Source organism: Phyllobates terribilis, unplaced genomic scaffold (assembly GCF_046119375.1).
Source record: "Phyllobates terribilis strain yellow unplaced genomic scaffold, ASM4611937v1 Scaffold_7301__1_contigs__length_38638, whole genome shotgun sequence".
Taxonomy (NCBI): domain Eukaryota; kingdom Metazoa; phylum Chordata; class Amphibia; order Anura; family Dendrobatidae; genus Phyllobates; species Phyllobates terribilis.
This window is the reverse complement of record NW_027370042.1, coordinates 24,000-38,639: the sequence shown is the minus strand read 5'-3', so window position 1 is coordinate 38,639 and position 14,640 is coordinate 24,000. Positions and strand designations below refer to the sequence as shown.

General features: G+C 39.5%; 1 protein-coding gene and 1 pseudogene across 1 annotated transcript; both read right to left on the bottom strand.

Moving 5' to 3' along the window:
• Positions 1-1,035: 1,035 nt before the first annotated feature.
• LOC141251610 (uncharacterized) lies at positions 1,036-3,506 on the bottom strand (annotated as a pseudogene).
• An 8,328-nt stretch (positions 3,507-11,834) lies between these two features.
• Positions 11,835-14,412, bottom strand: LOC141251609 (uncharacterized). Its single transcript, XM_073670374.1, has 2 exons — positions 13,861-14,412; positions 11,835-12,617 (listed from the first exon to the last, which is right to left on the bottom strand). The coding sequence occupies exons 1-2, from the start codon at positions 14,410-14,412 to the stop codon at positions 11,835-11,837; spliced, it is 1,335 nt and encodes a 444-aa protein (XP_073526475.1).
• Between the last annotated feature and the right edge of the window lie 228 nt (positions 14,413-14,640).

Sequence of the window (14,640 nt, the reverse complement as noted above, 5' to 3'; positions counted from 1 at the left end):
GAGTACGGATTGGCCATAACTGATGCTTGTATGGTCGCTCGGATCCAAATGTTAGAATTCATCCTCCGTAGCCCAAGTTCGACGAGATGATATGTAGATGATAGAATTTGTTCTGTTGCTCGACGAGCTGGGCTCAAATGAGGGAGCTCGACTTCGTACTGCTTACTAACTACTCGTTCAACTGGAGAGAGCAGGCCCAACTGGAGTAAACAGGGCCCAACTGGAGAGAACAGGCCCACTCTTGTCTTCTTCTTCGTCAAGAACAGGGGAAACGATGGCCTTTCTTTGATGAACGAATTCGACGGGCAACGCGCGAACACCAGCATGACTCTGTGAGGCGTGAGGTCATTGTACTCGACCGTAGGAGCTCGACGATAGGGAGACTCATGAGGGCGAAGCTCAGGGGCTCCTCGGCGGTCTTGGTGGAGGCATTCCTCCTCTGTTTCCGGCATTGAGGTGTCCAGATTCTGTCTCCAGCGCGGTTTGAAGGGCGGGGACTAGATTGCTCGGCGAAGCTCCGATGTGACACTACGCCGGCGGGGTTTTGACGAGGTTCGACGGGGAGGTGCTCGGGACGAGGAGGCGCGGTCCGGAACCTATGGTCGAGCGCCTCGACCTCGTTTTCCGGCAAAACTCTGCTCGGCGATGTCTTCGGAAAGGTGACCTTGGGAAGGCGGAGTTCGATAGGCTCGACGAGGGCACGCTTGAGGACAAGGCTTAGGGCTTCCGGTGAGACTTGACCGGCGTCGGAACCTCAAGAGGAGAAAACTCAGACAGATTCGGAGGTCGGGAGCACCGGCAGGACCCACGTCCTTGACGTTCTGTCTCCGGCGGAAGGCCCCTGTGGAGGTCTTGTTTTATGGAGGCGGCAGACTTTGCTCAACCATGTCCACCCTCTTCTTCTCACTCATCTCCTCCTAATGCTAACTGTCCAATTATACTTTCTTAGGCCCTTATCCTCCTCCGTTAACCCTAATCCTCCCTCTTGTATTTATAAGAGCCTCAACCTTATAGGGCTTTTTGGGATTTTGGGCCTTAGTTCTCATTCCAGTCCAACATACATATCTCACCAACTAGAGGAGCCTCCCAACTCCCATTCACACTCACCTTCATCATCAACTCCTCAAACTCCCTCACACACCTATCCAAATCCATCTCCACAACTCCCTTCCTCAACTCAGCAAACCGCTTCCCCGCAACTCGGTCAAATATCCTCTCCCACCCATCCTCCCACTCGCCGTGCGCGTCGCACTACTCAAGCCTCCCGTTCCCCCACTCCGTCCAGCTCCACCCCTTATTAAGACTCTGGATCACACCCACGACGCACTCGCCGATGCACACGGGGTTACAGGGTCGACACTTGGCCCCGCTCATCGGCCCCCGGCTCGTCAGCAAGACCACCGGAACCCCTGAGCCTCGCGACGGGTAGTCGTATCTCCTTTCGGACACCACACAGAAGGGCTGCTCGGGGGTCTGGACGGGGACCCCCGTGGTCATGAGTTGGGATTTGAACGAGGCTTCGGAGTTGAGCTGGAGGAAGCCGTGGGAGTGGAGTCTTGGGATGAGGGAGAGGTGCGAGAGGGCAGAGATCGAGGTGTTCCGGTCACCGACTCCGAGACGGTCGTTTAGGCCGCCGTAGCTTGATCCGGGTGGGACCACGTAATGGCCCGGGATGAAGCTTTTTGTGCTTAGTGGGCTTTTCCAATACCCGTCAACATGCGTTCGGACTATCCAGTCGTATGTGAAGTTGTTTCATTTCTCGTGCTTTCCTATCAGTGTCAAGCATTGTTCGACGAGGCTGAAGTATTGAAGTAGACCCTGTACACATGTAAGAAGACATAAATGATATACACCCTATAAAAAGTGATGAGTGCATCATAAAGTCGTCTGCTACGTATTTGCATACAATTTACTCTATCCATTGTGGATTTTTGGATGGATTTTTTATGTCCGCAATCGCATAACTAACTGAAAATTTCATCGGCAAATCCATACCAGAAGGAATAAGTCGTGCGCAAAGTCATAGTGAACAACTTTATGATGCCTAAACAAATTTAGGGCCCGTTTGTTTCAACTTTCGGAAAATAGAAATGGAAATGAAAATCTTCTTGAATAAGTCGTCCGCAAAGCCATAGTGCACGGTATTATTATTTCCATCACATCATAACTCCAACCTTGTAAAATATATGATTTCTATGCTTGAGTTGTTATTTATAAAGAATTGAAAATCTTCTTTAAAATCTCCGTTGTTTTGGAAAGTAAAGTGTTTTCCTATTTTATTTTGTATTTTTGACGAGCCGCAAAACGCGTGTCTTTATGCCTAGTCAAAATATTAATTCCTAACCACCTAATCTAACTAGCAGAGTGACAATAAATGGTCGAATCCCACAGAAAGTCAGGTGTTCAGGTCTTGTATAATTAATCAACTGTATAGTAACCAAAAAAAGAGAAAATGATTGAATGCAACTAAACTAGCAATTGATGATTGGAAAACAATAATGGGAAAGCACTCTATTCAACAAGTATCCACGCAACAGAATGATTGATTGATCATTGACTTCTAATTACTATCGGGTTCATCCTAATATTTATATTCTATAGTTGTCCTAATTCATGTTCTTATTTAGTTAATAGCCAAACTAGACCTAATAACCCGTACTTAACTACAACCTTGATACTATCAAGTTTTAATAATTAAGCAGCAATAAACTCAGGAATAAATAGGTGCATGTAGTACCATTGACTCAAGGTCAATATTTAACACACAATCAACTCTCCCTACAATAACAATCTCAACTAGGTCATGCATTGATTTGCTACCTAACGATAAGACTCTCCAACACGGACAAGTCAAACCTAGCAATATGATAGACTTATTCTACCTAGATGATCAGGTTAGAAAAATAAATCACATTCAATAACCAATTAAGATCAAGAAAGATGAAACAACTAGAATATAATTAAGAACCAAGATAGAAGTCTTACAGTCAAATCATCTATTGGCTTCCACAAGTTGAACAAACTAAATGGAAGTACTCTTGCATCATTCTAAAACAACGTAAAACTAGAAAATGTGTAAACTGCAGGTCATAGGGTGGAGGTAAAACTCTTACCCTATTTATTAACCTTCACAATAGAAGTCTAATGCTAAAAAAGCCCAGCCCGAAGCTCCATCAGAAAGTAGGAAAAAGCCCAAAGTAAATCTCGGTGGAAGAAGGACTCGCAGCTTTCTCGGCCCAACACGAGCGCAGTCGCGCATATTTCGGCACAGTCGCGTCTGGGTCAAACTTGGTAATTTTATCCACGACAGTGGTGCGATCGCGCCACCTAGAGAGCGGTGGCGCCAGGCCCTCTGTAGTCCTGCGTGGCTACGTCCTTGTGTGCACAAACGTGCTTAGTCCCTTTGGCAATCTTCTCTTCGAATGTCTCTCGAATGCTTGTAATCCTCGTGAGTAACACCTTTGCTCTGTGAGGACCAGATCACAGTAATATGCTCCAATAATCATGCCAAATCACCTATAAATGATGCTAACGACCACTTGTTGCGCTATACTAGATATCGCCTATCAAACACCCCCACACTTAGACCTTGCTTGTCCTCGAGTAAGCTGCAGCTAACTACTTGGCGATCTCAGCGAGTATGGAAGAACTTGACAGCAGTGGTCGTCGATCAACACTTCAGCTCTTAAGTACATGCAATCATCAAAGCATGGCATAGACTCCGACTCTATTAGAAATCTTAACAAGCAATGCAAGACTTAATAAGCTCTAAACTAACCCAACAATGGCATCAGTCATTCCCTAAACTTAGAACTACGCTTATACTATGCAAGCAAACAAATCATGAATATATGAAATATGGAAAAGGTGTCTCTAACCAAGTAATATATGAAGGATGATAACGCAAGATCAAATAAACGACAAATTATTTTCCGAACATGCTTCATAGTCTATGATAAGAATTCACAAGATCCAATACCATCGAAAGTATACAAATAAAAAAATCTCAACTCAAGTAATACCACATATAACTTTATATTGCTTATTTTCATCTTATTCATGTATTTTCACTATTAAAACTACTTCTTAGGTATTGGGCCCGTCCATTTTACGGTTCGGTCCAACTAATAAAACTCTTTGCTTGCTTAGACATGGAGGATCGAACTTGGAGTGATCTTTCACACCACAAAGATCGCATGCTCTTCCGACTTATTTTACTAGGAGTTCACTACCTTTTATTTTGTTTTTATGTATTTTGTAATGAAAAAGATGGAAGCAAAATATGAACAACTTGATAGAACAAAAGACGAGATGGTACAATTGCAATCTTAGCATTGGTCCAAATGCATCGTAATCATAATCCACATGCTCAAGTCAAAGTCCTCAATTTGAGCAATCATATCATCATCATAAATAATTGCAATATTAATAATCAAAGGAATAGTAAACAGATCCAAAATCAGCGCACCATTATAAGAATTCACAAAGTATCAAATAGGGGGGGGATATGATAATTGACTCTAAAAGTTCAAAAAGACTCAAAATTTTCGAAATTAACTCAAATTTCTCAAATAACAAAGATAGATGAGATAACTCCCCTCCCTCACACTTAAAGTATACAATGTCCCTGTTGTGAAATAAAGAACAAAGGTAAAATATAGATGGAAGTGGAAAACTACCTCTTTGGACGGGTTGCCTCCTCGGCAACAGCGTCAAATTTGACGAGCCACAAAACGTGTGTCGTTATGCCCGGTCAAAATAATAATTCCTAACCAGCTACTCTAATTAGCAGAGTGGCAAGGAAGGGTTGAATCCCACAGGGAGGTAGGTGTTCAGTTCTTGTGTAATTAATCAATTTTATAGTAACCAAAAAAGGGGAATGATTGAATGCAACTAAACTAGCAATTGATGATTGGAAAACAATAATGGGAAAGCACTCTATTCAACAAGTATCTACGCAACAGAATGATTGATTGATCATTGACTTCTAATTACTATCAGGTTCATCCTAATATTTATATTCTATAGTTTTCCTAATCCCTGTTCTCATTTAGTTAATAGTCCAACTAGTCCTAATAACCCGTACTTAACTACAACCCTGATACTATCAAGATTTAATAATTAAGCAGCAATGAACTCGGGAATAAATAGGTGCATGTAGTACCATGGACTCAAGGTCGATATTTAACACACAATAAACTCTCCCTACAATAACAATCTCAACTAGGTCATGCATTGATTTGCTACCTAACGATAAGACTCTCCAACTCGGACAAGCCAAACCTAGCAATATGAATAGACTTATTCTACATAGATGATCAGACCAGACATGTAAATCACATTCAATAACCAATTAAGATCAAGAAAGATGAAACAACTAGAATATAATTAAGAACCAAGATAGAATTCTTACAATCAAATCATATATTGGCTTCCACAAGTTGAACAAACTAAATGAACTACTCCTGCATCATTCTAAAAACAACGTAAAACTAGAAGATGTGTAAAGTGCAGGTCATAGGGTGGAGGTAAAACTCTTACCCTATTTATTAACCTTCACAATAGAAGTCTAATGCTAAAAAGGCCCAGCCCGAAGCTCCATCAGAAAGTAGGAAAAAGCCCAAAGTAAATCTCGGTGGAAGAAGGACTCGCAACTTTCTCGGCCCAACACGAGCGCAGTCGCGGATATTTCGGCACGATCGCGTCTAGGTCAAACTTGGTAATTTTATCCACGACAGTGGTGCGGTCGCGCCACCTAGAGCGCGATTGTGCCAGGCCCTCTGTAGTCCCTGCGTGGCTACGTCCTTGTGTGCGCAAACGTGCTTCGTCCCTTTGGCAATCTTCTCTTCGAATGTCTCTCGAATGCTTGTAATCCTCGTGAGTAACACCTTTTCTCTGTGAGGACCAGATCACAGTAATATGCTCCATAATCATGCCAAATCACCTATAAATGATGCTAACGACCACTTGTTGCGCCATACTAAATATCGCCTATCAAACACCCCCACACTTAGACCTTGCTTGTCCTCGAGTAAGTTGCAGCTAACTACTTGGCGATCTCAGCGAGTATGGAAGAACTTGACAGCAGTGGTGGTCGATCAACACTTCAGCTCTTAAGTACCTGCAATCATCAAAAGCATGGCATAGACTCCGACTCTATTAGAAATCTTAAAAATCAATGCAAGACTCAATAAACTCTAAACTAACCCAACAATGGCATCAATCATTCCTTAAACTTAGAACTACGCTTATCCTATGCAAGCAAACTAATCATGAATATCTAAAATATGGAAAAGGTGTCTCTAACCAAGTAATATATGAAGGATGATAACGCAAGATCAAATAAACGACAAATTATTTTCCTAACATGCTTCATAATCTATGATAAGAATTCACAAGATCCAATACCATCGAATGTACACAAAAAACCACAACTCAACTCAAGTAATACCACATATAACTTTGTATTGCTTCTTTTCATCCTATTCATGTATTTTCACTATTAAAACTACTTCTTAGGTATTGGGCCCGTCCGTTTTACGGTTCGGGCCAACTAATAAAACTCTTTGCTTGCTTAGACATGGAGGATCGAACCTGGAGTGATCTTTCACACCACAGAGATAGCATGCTCTTCCGACTTATTTTACTAGGAGTTCACTACCTTTTTTTATGTATTTTGTAATGAAAAAGATGGAAGCAAAATATAAACAACTTGATAGAACAAAAGACGAGATGGTACAATTGTAATCTTAGCATTGGTCCAAATGCATCCTAATCATAATCCACATGCTCAAGTCAAAGTCCTCAATTTGACCAACCATATCATCATCATCATAATTGCAATATTAATAATCAAAGGCATAGTAAACAAATCCAAAATCAGCGCACCATTATAAGAGTTCACAAAGTATCAAATAGGGGGGGAATATGATAACTGACTCTAAAAGTTCAAAAAGACTCAAAATTTTCGAAACTAACTAAAATTTCTCAAATAACAAAGATAGATGAGATAACTCCCCTCCCCCACACTTAAAGTATACAATGTCCCTGTTGTGAAATAAAGAACAAAGGTAAAATATAGATGGAAGTGGAAAACTACCTCTTTGGACGGGTTGCCTCCTCGGCAACAGCGTCAAATTTGAGAAGCCACAAAACATGTGTCGTTATGCCCAGTCAAAATAATAATTCTAACCAGCTACTCTAACTAGCAGAGGGGCAAGAAAGGGTTGAATCCCACGGGGAGTCAGGTGTTCAGTTCTTGTGTAATTAATCAACTTTATAGTAACCAAAAAAGGGGAAATGATTGAATGCAACTAAACTAGCAATTGATGATTGGAAAACAATAATGGGAAAGCACTCTATTCAACAAGTATCTACGCAACAGAATGATTGATTGATCATTGACTTCTAATTACTATCGGGTTCATCCTAATATTTCTATTCTATAGTTGTGCTAATCCATGTTCTTATTTATTTAATAGTCCAACTAGTCCTAATAACCCGTACTTAACTACAACCCTGATACTATCAAGATTTAATAGTTAAGCAGCAATGAACTCGGGAATGAATAAGTGCATGTAGTACCATTGACTCAAGGTCGATATTTCACACACAATCAACTCTCCCTACAATAACGATCTCAACTAGGTCATGCATTGATTTGCTACCTAATGATAAGACTCTCCAACTCGGACAAGCCAAACCTAGCAATATGAATAGACTTATTCTACATAGATGATCAGGCCAGACATGTAAATTACATTCAATAACCAATTAAGATCAAGAAAGATGAAACAACTAGAATATAATTAAGAACCAAGATAGAAGCCTTACAATCAAATCATCTATTGGCTTCCACAAGTTAAACAAACTAAATGGAACTACTCATGCATCATTCTAAAACAACGTAAAACTAGAAAATGTGTAAACTGCATATCATAGGGTAGACGCAAAACTCTAACCCTATTTATTAACCTAAACAATCAAAGACTAATGCTAAAAAGGCCCAGCCCGAAGCTCTATCAGAAAGTAGGAAAAAGCCCAAAGTAAATCTCAGTGGAAGAAAGGACTCGCAACTTTCTCGTCCCAACACGGGCACAGTCGTGCATAAGTCGGCACGGTTGCGTCTGGGTAAAACTTGGTACTTTTCTCCACGAACAGTGGCATGGTCGCGCCACCTAGAGTGCGGTCGCACCAGGCCCTCTTTAGTCATGCACGGTTGCGTCCTTGTGTTCGCGAACATGCTCCGTCCCTTTGGCTATCTTCTCTTTGATGTCTCTCGAATGCTTGTAATCCTCGTCAGTAACACATTTGCTCTGCGAGGTTCGGATCACAATAATATGCTCCATAATCATGCCAAATCACCTATAAATGATGCTAACGACCACTTGTTGAGCTATACTAGATATAGCCTATGAATTTTGTTTATCATATTGGTCGTAATCGGGCATTCAAAATGAAATGGTAAGTTGTCTCATTTTGTGCATTACATGGAGTACACTGATTAGGAACTCTGTTGAAATATCTATTTAAACATTCAGTAGTAGGTAGACAATCTGTTAATGCTTTCCACAGGGGAAAAAAATTGGGTAGAATGTTCAGATTCCACATTCGGTTAAAAATATTCATATTTGAATTATTTAAATTTTTTCTCTAAAAGTTAAAAGTTGAATTAGAAGTAAATTCACGTGAGGAGGAAGGTTTCCAAATGATTTTGTCTTCTATACCCTTTTTTGAAATATATATATTTATTATTTTTTCACAATATTAATAGGTAGAAAAATGGTTAATTTCATGGGATTCCATTTCTTATCAGCAGTGATAAATTCAGAAACTTCTGTGTCTCGACTATGAACGTTCAGATTAAAATAAGATTTGAGATTTATATTTTCAATTCAATTATCAGTCCAAAAATTAATCTTGTTTCCATTACATAGAATCCAGAAAATTCTATTTTCAAAAGTTTTTCTTAAATGAAGAAGTCTAGAAAATTACCATGATTGTTTATTTTTTCCTATATTGAAGAATATTTTCGTTTTGAAGATATTTTTTCTGAAATAATTTTTACCCGTTACCATGATTGTTTATGAAGGCCCATTACCCCCATTGGGTTTTGGTTTACGAACCTCGTCCCACGATATTAAAGATCTAGAAGAATTATTAGTTTTACTCCAAAAAAAAATATTTGATATTATCAATAGCTATATGAATTCTCGACTATGGTTGTCGGCCTTCCAATTAGAAAGTTGATTTTTGAGGCTATTAATAGCATACTCAAAACAATTATTTTTTCGGAAATTTCGCCTGGTATCCATGCGGTAGGGCAAAATTCACCAGGTGTACCAAAGTTTAGAGTATTTCGTCGGGTAACCCTGAGATTTGTTGTTTATCCGCCAAATACCCCTCCGTCTAAAATCAGTAATTTTTGTACATCTAGATGAATGTGCAATGTATTATCCATGATATTTTTGTCTCATGTATGCAATGTATTAAATCTTTGTATTTCTGTAAGATTTTCAAGGCACAATGAGAAAATAAATAAATTATTTTAGGGTATTATTTTAGTGAAAATACCAAATATAGTATTAGGTAGACCATATATTAGTACAAATTATTTTATTTTTGATGATAGACACAATGAGAAAATGAACAAATTCATTAAATTTATTGTCTGGAAAAAATTTAGAGGTCATTCTTCAGTGAACATACCTAAAATAGTACTAGTTAGAGCATAAATCAGTAGAAAATATATTATATTTGAGAACAGACAAAACAAAACAAGAAAGTCATCGTTCATCTTAAATTTATTAAATTATCAGATCAAATTTATTAAAATAATATAATTTTATAAAGGTTATTTCCGGCGTAGCGGGGATTATTTTTTTTTGAGTTATTTATATTGGAAATACCTATAATATTATTAGGTAGACCATAGAATTGTACAAACTATTCATTTTTGGAGACAAATACAATACTAAAAATGAACAAATTTATCAATCTTATCACTTGAAAAAAAAAATTAGAGAACACTTTTTAGTAAAAGATATTTAGAATATTATTAGTTAGACCATAAATTAGTAGAAAATAATCGTATTCGAAGTCAAATATAAAAAAATAAAATAATCAAATTAGTTTAAAAAAAATACTGATTTTGGACGGAGGGGCATTACCTGGCGAAATACTTTTTAGTAAACAACAAATCTTAGGATTACCTGGCGAAATACTCTAAACTTTGATACACCTGGTGAATTTCGTCCTACCTCAGGGGTACCGGCGAAATTTCCGTTATTTTTTTACGTGCCATACCACAATATGGATTCCATGATATTTTTATATAGTTGAAGTAATACATATTTGCAAAGTTAGCTTAACTTGCCCTGAGATATTTGAAGAGAATTAACAAAACTTTTATCATAATTATTTTGAGGCTGAGACATTTGATAAATGTTCTAAAGTCCGTTTAATAAATTTTGCATTAGTAAGATTTTCATTTGCAAATATAATTATGTCATCTACAAAACTAAGAAAAGGAATACACATACCGTTATTAACAAGTTTAATCCCAACTTTATGATTGTTTTTCATTGACTCGGAGGTCAATTTTCATGCTAGATATTCCATAGCTATAATAAAAATAAATGGAGCAATCGGATCACATTGTCTTAGGCCACGTTTTGGTTTAAAAATTGGACTTGGTTCATTATTAACAAATACTTAGAAAGAAGTAGAAGAGATACAAGTCATCATTAATGAAATCCATTTGGATGAAAAGCCAAATGATTATAATATCTGAAATATAAAAGATGATTGTAATTTATCATAAGCTTTTTTCATATCTAGTAATAGCCATCCAACCTCTATATTCTTTCTTCTTTTTATGGAATGAGTTAAAGATTTCATGAGCAATTAACATATTATCATGAATCAATCTATCTTGAATTAAGGCTCCTTGAAAAGGATTAATTAATTTAGATAAAACAGTTTATAACCTTGCTTTAAAGGGATGTAGATGGTCTCTTCTTAAAAATTCTAGAATTGTCTTTGATCTTATCCTATCAAAGTCTCTAGAACTGGTTTTTTAAAGTGTGAGACCTTAAAAAGGTTATACTCGTGTTAATGTGAAATTTTCTAGGATATTGTTCATCTTATAATTAATCATTGCACAATAAGTTTAACTTCATAATTCTGGTTCTCATTTGAAACATAAAAATGGAAAAACTTTCTTTTGATATTAATAACAATACAATCCTTGTATGGATAAAACATTAGATATTACAATCATCCCTATATAACCCTTGATGAGATGACCTCTTTAAGACCAAGGACCATCCCAGGTTGAGCCACCGCCCACCCACACTTGTACCACAAAGCTAATCTGCTACATTCCTGAAATTTCCTCTAAGATTGGGCTTTTACATGTTTTATAATCAATATAGGCTAATTTCAGTGGGATGTGAGGAAAAAGCCCAACCAATATAAATTTGCCACTTTTCAATACCAAACTTAGTCTCTTCACTTCAATGATCTCTGCATAAACATTTAACTACATCATTTGATTCTATATGATCATCTATTTCCACTCAGAAGCTGAAGAGGATAACTACATCATTATTATGATGAGGAAGTATTACCATTACATGCAAAAAAAAGTTTATATTTTGTAACTTTCTCATCCGTGTAAACTTAGCTTATCAGAAACAAAATTACAGTGAGATTAATGTCAGTTTTTCTTCTCATCCTTAACTCCCTTATTAATTTCCTTTCCCTCACTCTATACAAAACAAATGGCATATCACAAATGTAAACCTCCCTCCAACCTATACCAAAACTCAGCATCAATCTTTAACTAAACCAAGCCTACATATCTCACCAACCGGTGGAGCCTCCCAACTCCCATTCACACTCACCTTCATCATCAACTCCTCAAACTCCCTCACACACCTATCCACATCCATCTCCACAACTCCCTTCCTCAACTCGGCAAACCTCTTCCCGGCGACTCGGTCAAATATCCTCTCCCACCCACCCTCCCACTCGCCGTGCGCGTCGCACAGCTCAAGCCTCCCGTTCCCCCACTCCGTCCAGCTCCACCCCTTATTAAGACTCTGGATGACACCCCCGACGCACTCGCCAACACAGACAGGGTTACAGGGCCGGCACTTGGCCCCGCTCATCGGCCCCCGGCTCGTCAGCGAGACCACCGGAACCCCGGAGCCTCGCGGCGGGTAGTCGTATCTCCTGTCGGACACCACACAGAAGGGCTGCTCCGGGGTCTGGACCGGGACCCCCGCGGTCGTGAGCTGCGCTTTGAACGAGGCTTCGGAGTTGAGCTGGCGGAAGCCGTGGGTGTCCAGGGTCGGGATGAGGGAGAGGCGCGACAGGGCCGAGATCGAGGTGTTGCGGTCGCCCACCCCGAGGCGGTCGTTTAGGCCGCCGTAGCTTGATCCCGGTGGGACCACGTAGTGCCCCGGGATGAAGCTTTTTGGGCTTAGTGGGCTTGTCCAGTACCCGTCGACGCGCGTTCGGACTATCCAGTCGTACGTGAAGTTGTTGCGTTTCTCGTGCTTGCCTATCAGTGTCAAGCATTGTTCGACGAGGCTGAAGTATTGAAGTAGACCCTGTACACATGGAAGAAGACGTGAATGATATACACACCATAGAAAGTGATAAGTGCACCACAAAGTCGTCCGCTATGTGTTTGCAGAAGTCTGTTCACAAAGTCATGGTGATCGCCTTTGTGATGCAAAAATAAATTTAGGGCACGTTTGTTTCGACTTTCCGGCAACAGAAATGGAAAGGAAACGAATCTAGACAATTTCCATGTCATTGATATAGTCTTCTGTCTCCCTTCGACAAGGGTAATGTTCTTCCACAATGTTACGTAATGGTCTTGCTTTAGCACGCAAATTTTAGGTTTTCACTATTTCGATCGACGAATCATGACTTGAAATCAGTCTAGATTCGTTTTCTTTTCGTTTACGTTACCAGACAGTTGAAACAAACAGAGCCTTAGTGTGGTGTGCTTATCAACACCCTTCTTTTGTAAGACTAGTATATTGACCACACTGAAATCTTAGGCATTAATTTGGTCCATAACCTCTCTTTCACTATGGTCCATAGGGGATTACTGCAGGCAACAAATGAGGATTACAAACCCAAATATTTTGGCCCTGATCTATGAATTCAATGAGAATAGACATTATGCACTATACAGTGCACATGCCTCTCCTTGGAGTAAGGAAGGCCCACATGGCCACCCAGACTACTAATTCAAATATGATACTTTACACTCAAATACGGATTTGTTTGATTTAAATGTGAAAGAATGATGTAATGCTTGAGTTAAGAGGATGAAATAAGTGCTGATCACTCAGCATCAAAACAGTTGATATGTTACTTCCCAGTAGGCACTATCAATTGAAACCCAGCAGACAAGGCAAAATAAAGCAAAAACTAAATCCATAATTTATGATTTTGGTAGGTCACTACTTGTTCAGATTTGTTTATATTATATTTCAAAAGTCCATAATTTCGAACCTTAAAAAGGTTGAAGTAAAATGACATAGAGATACCTTTTAAAACTTTTAACTAATGCTCTATTGATATAGAGAACTATACAAGACCAGGAACATAATGTCTCGAGTAAAATCAGGTCAACACGATACAGAAAAAGTATTAAACCAAGAAAACAATTCCAATCAGAATAAATCCGTTTTGGTAAGTCAAGCATCCAGTCTCTTATCCTCAAATTCTTCTACATTGTAACGGAAGATTGAATCGATCAATTGGAAGACTAAAAATAGCTGTAACCGTCAACGACCGGAGAAAGACGATTGAAAGAGAAGCGAGTAGATGACTAACCTGAATGCCATTGGGCGAGTTGGCCGCGGTGAGAACTCGGCTTTGCACCTCAGTCTCCGGAACCGGCTCCTGCTTGAAAATCCGAACCGCCGCGATTCTCGGCGCCGATTTCAGGAGTGCCATCTTGTAAGAGTTTGTATCCAGCGGAGTATTGACGAAAACATCCGAGCTCGGGAACTCTTTAACGACTCTCTCGATAATAGACGGACCGGTGAGCTCGAATCTCCGAGCTCCTCCAACCAAGCACACAGCAATCCTCGACCGATCTAGAGTCTCCTTCCATAGATTCCCCTTCCCCTTAGACTCCGGCGAAGACGAATTAGACGACGGCGTGGAATTGAAAAGCGATTTGAGAGATCCGAGAGCTGGAGCGGAGAAGTAAGCGGTGGGAGGGAATGAGAAGGACAAGAAGACGATGATGGAGAGGGAGCAGACGAGCACGAGTAGAAATCGCCAGTTGAGATCAGAAATGGACCTCGTGAATTGGAAGTCTCTCTTGGGACTCCTGAGCATCGTCTGCTCAGATTGATCTGTTTTGGGACTCCGTAGCATAATCGATCTGTGCTGCCTCAAGGAATTGACCTGTCGATCTGGAAATTCTACGCTTCCTTCGTTCCGAATTTACGTTATTCTGATTTGTGGAATTCTAGATCTCCTTCTTCTTCTATGTTCTTCTTCTTACGTTTCTAGGTTTTTAAAAATCGAGAGCTTTTCAAATAGTTAGACTGGGTGTGATGCGTGACATGCTTAAAAAAATCAAAGATAAAATAGAAATAGAGG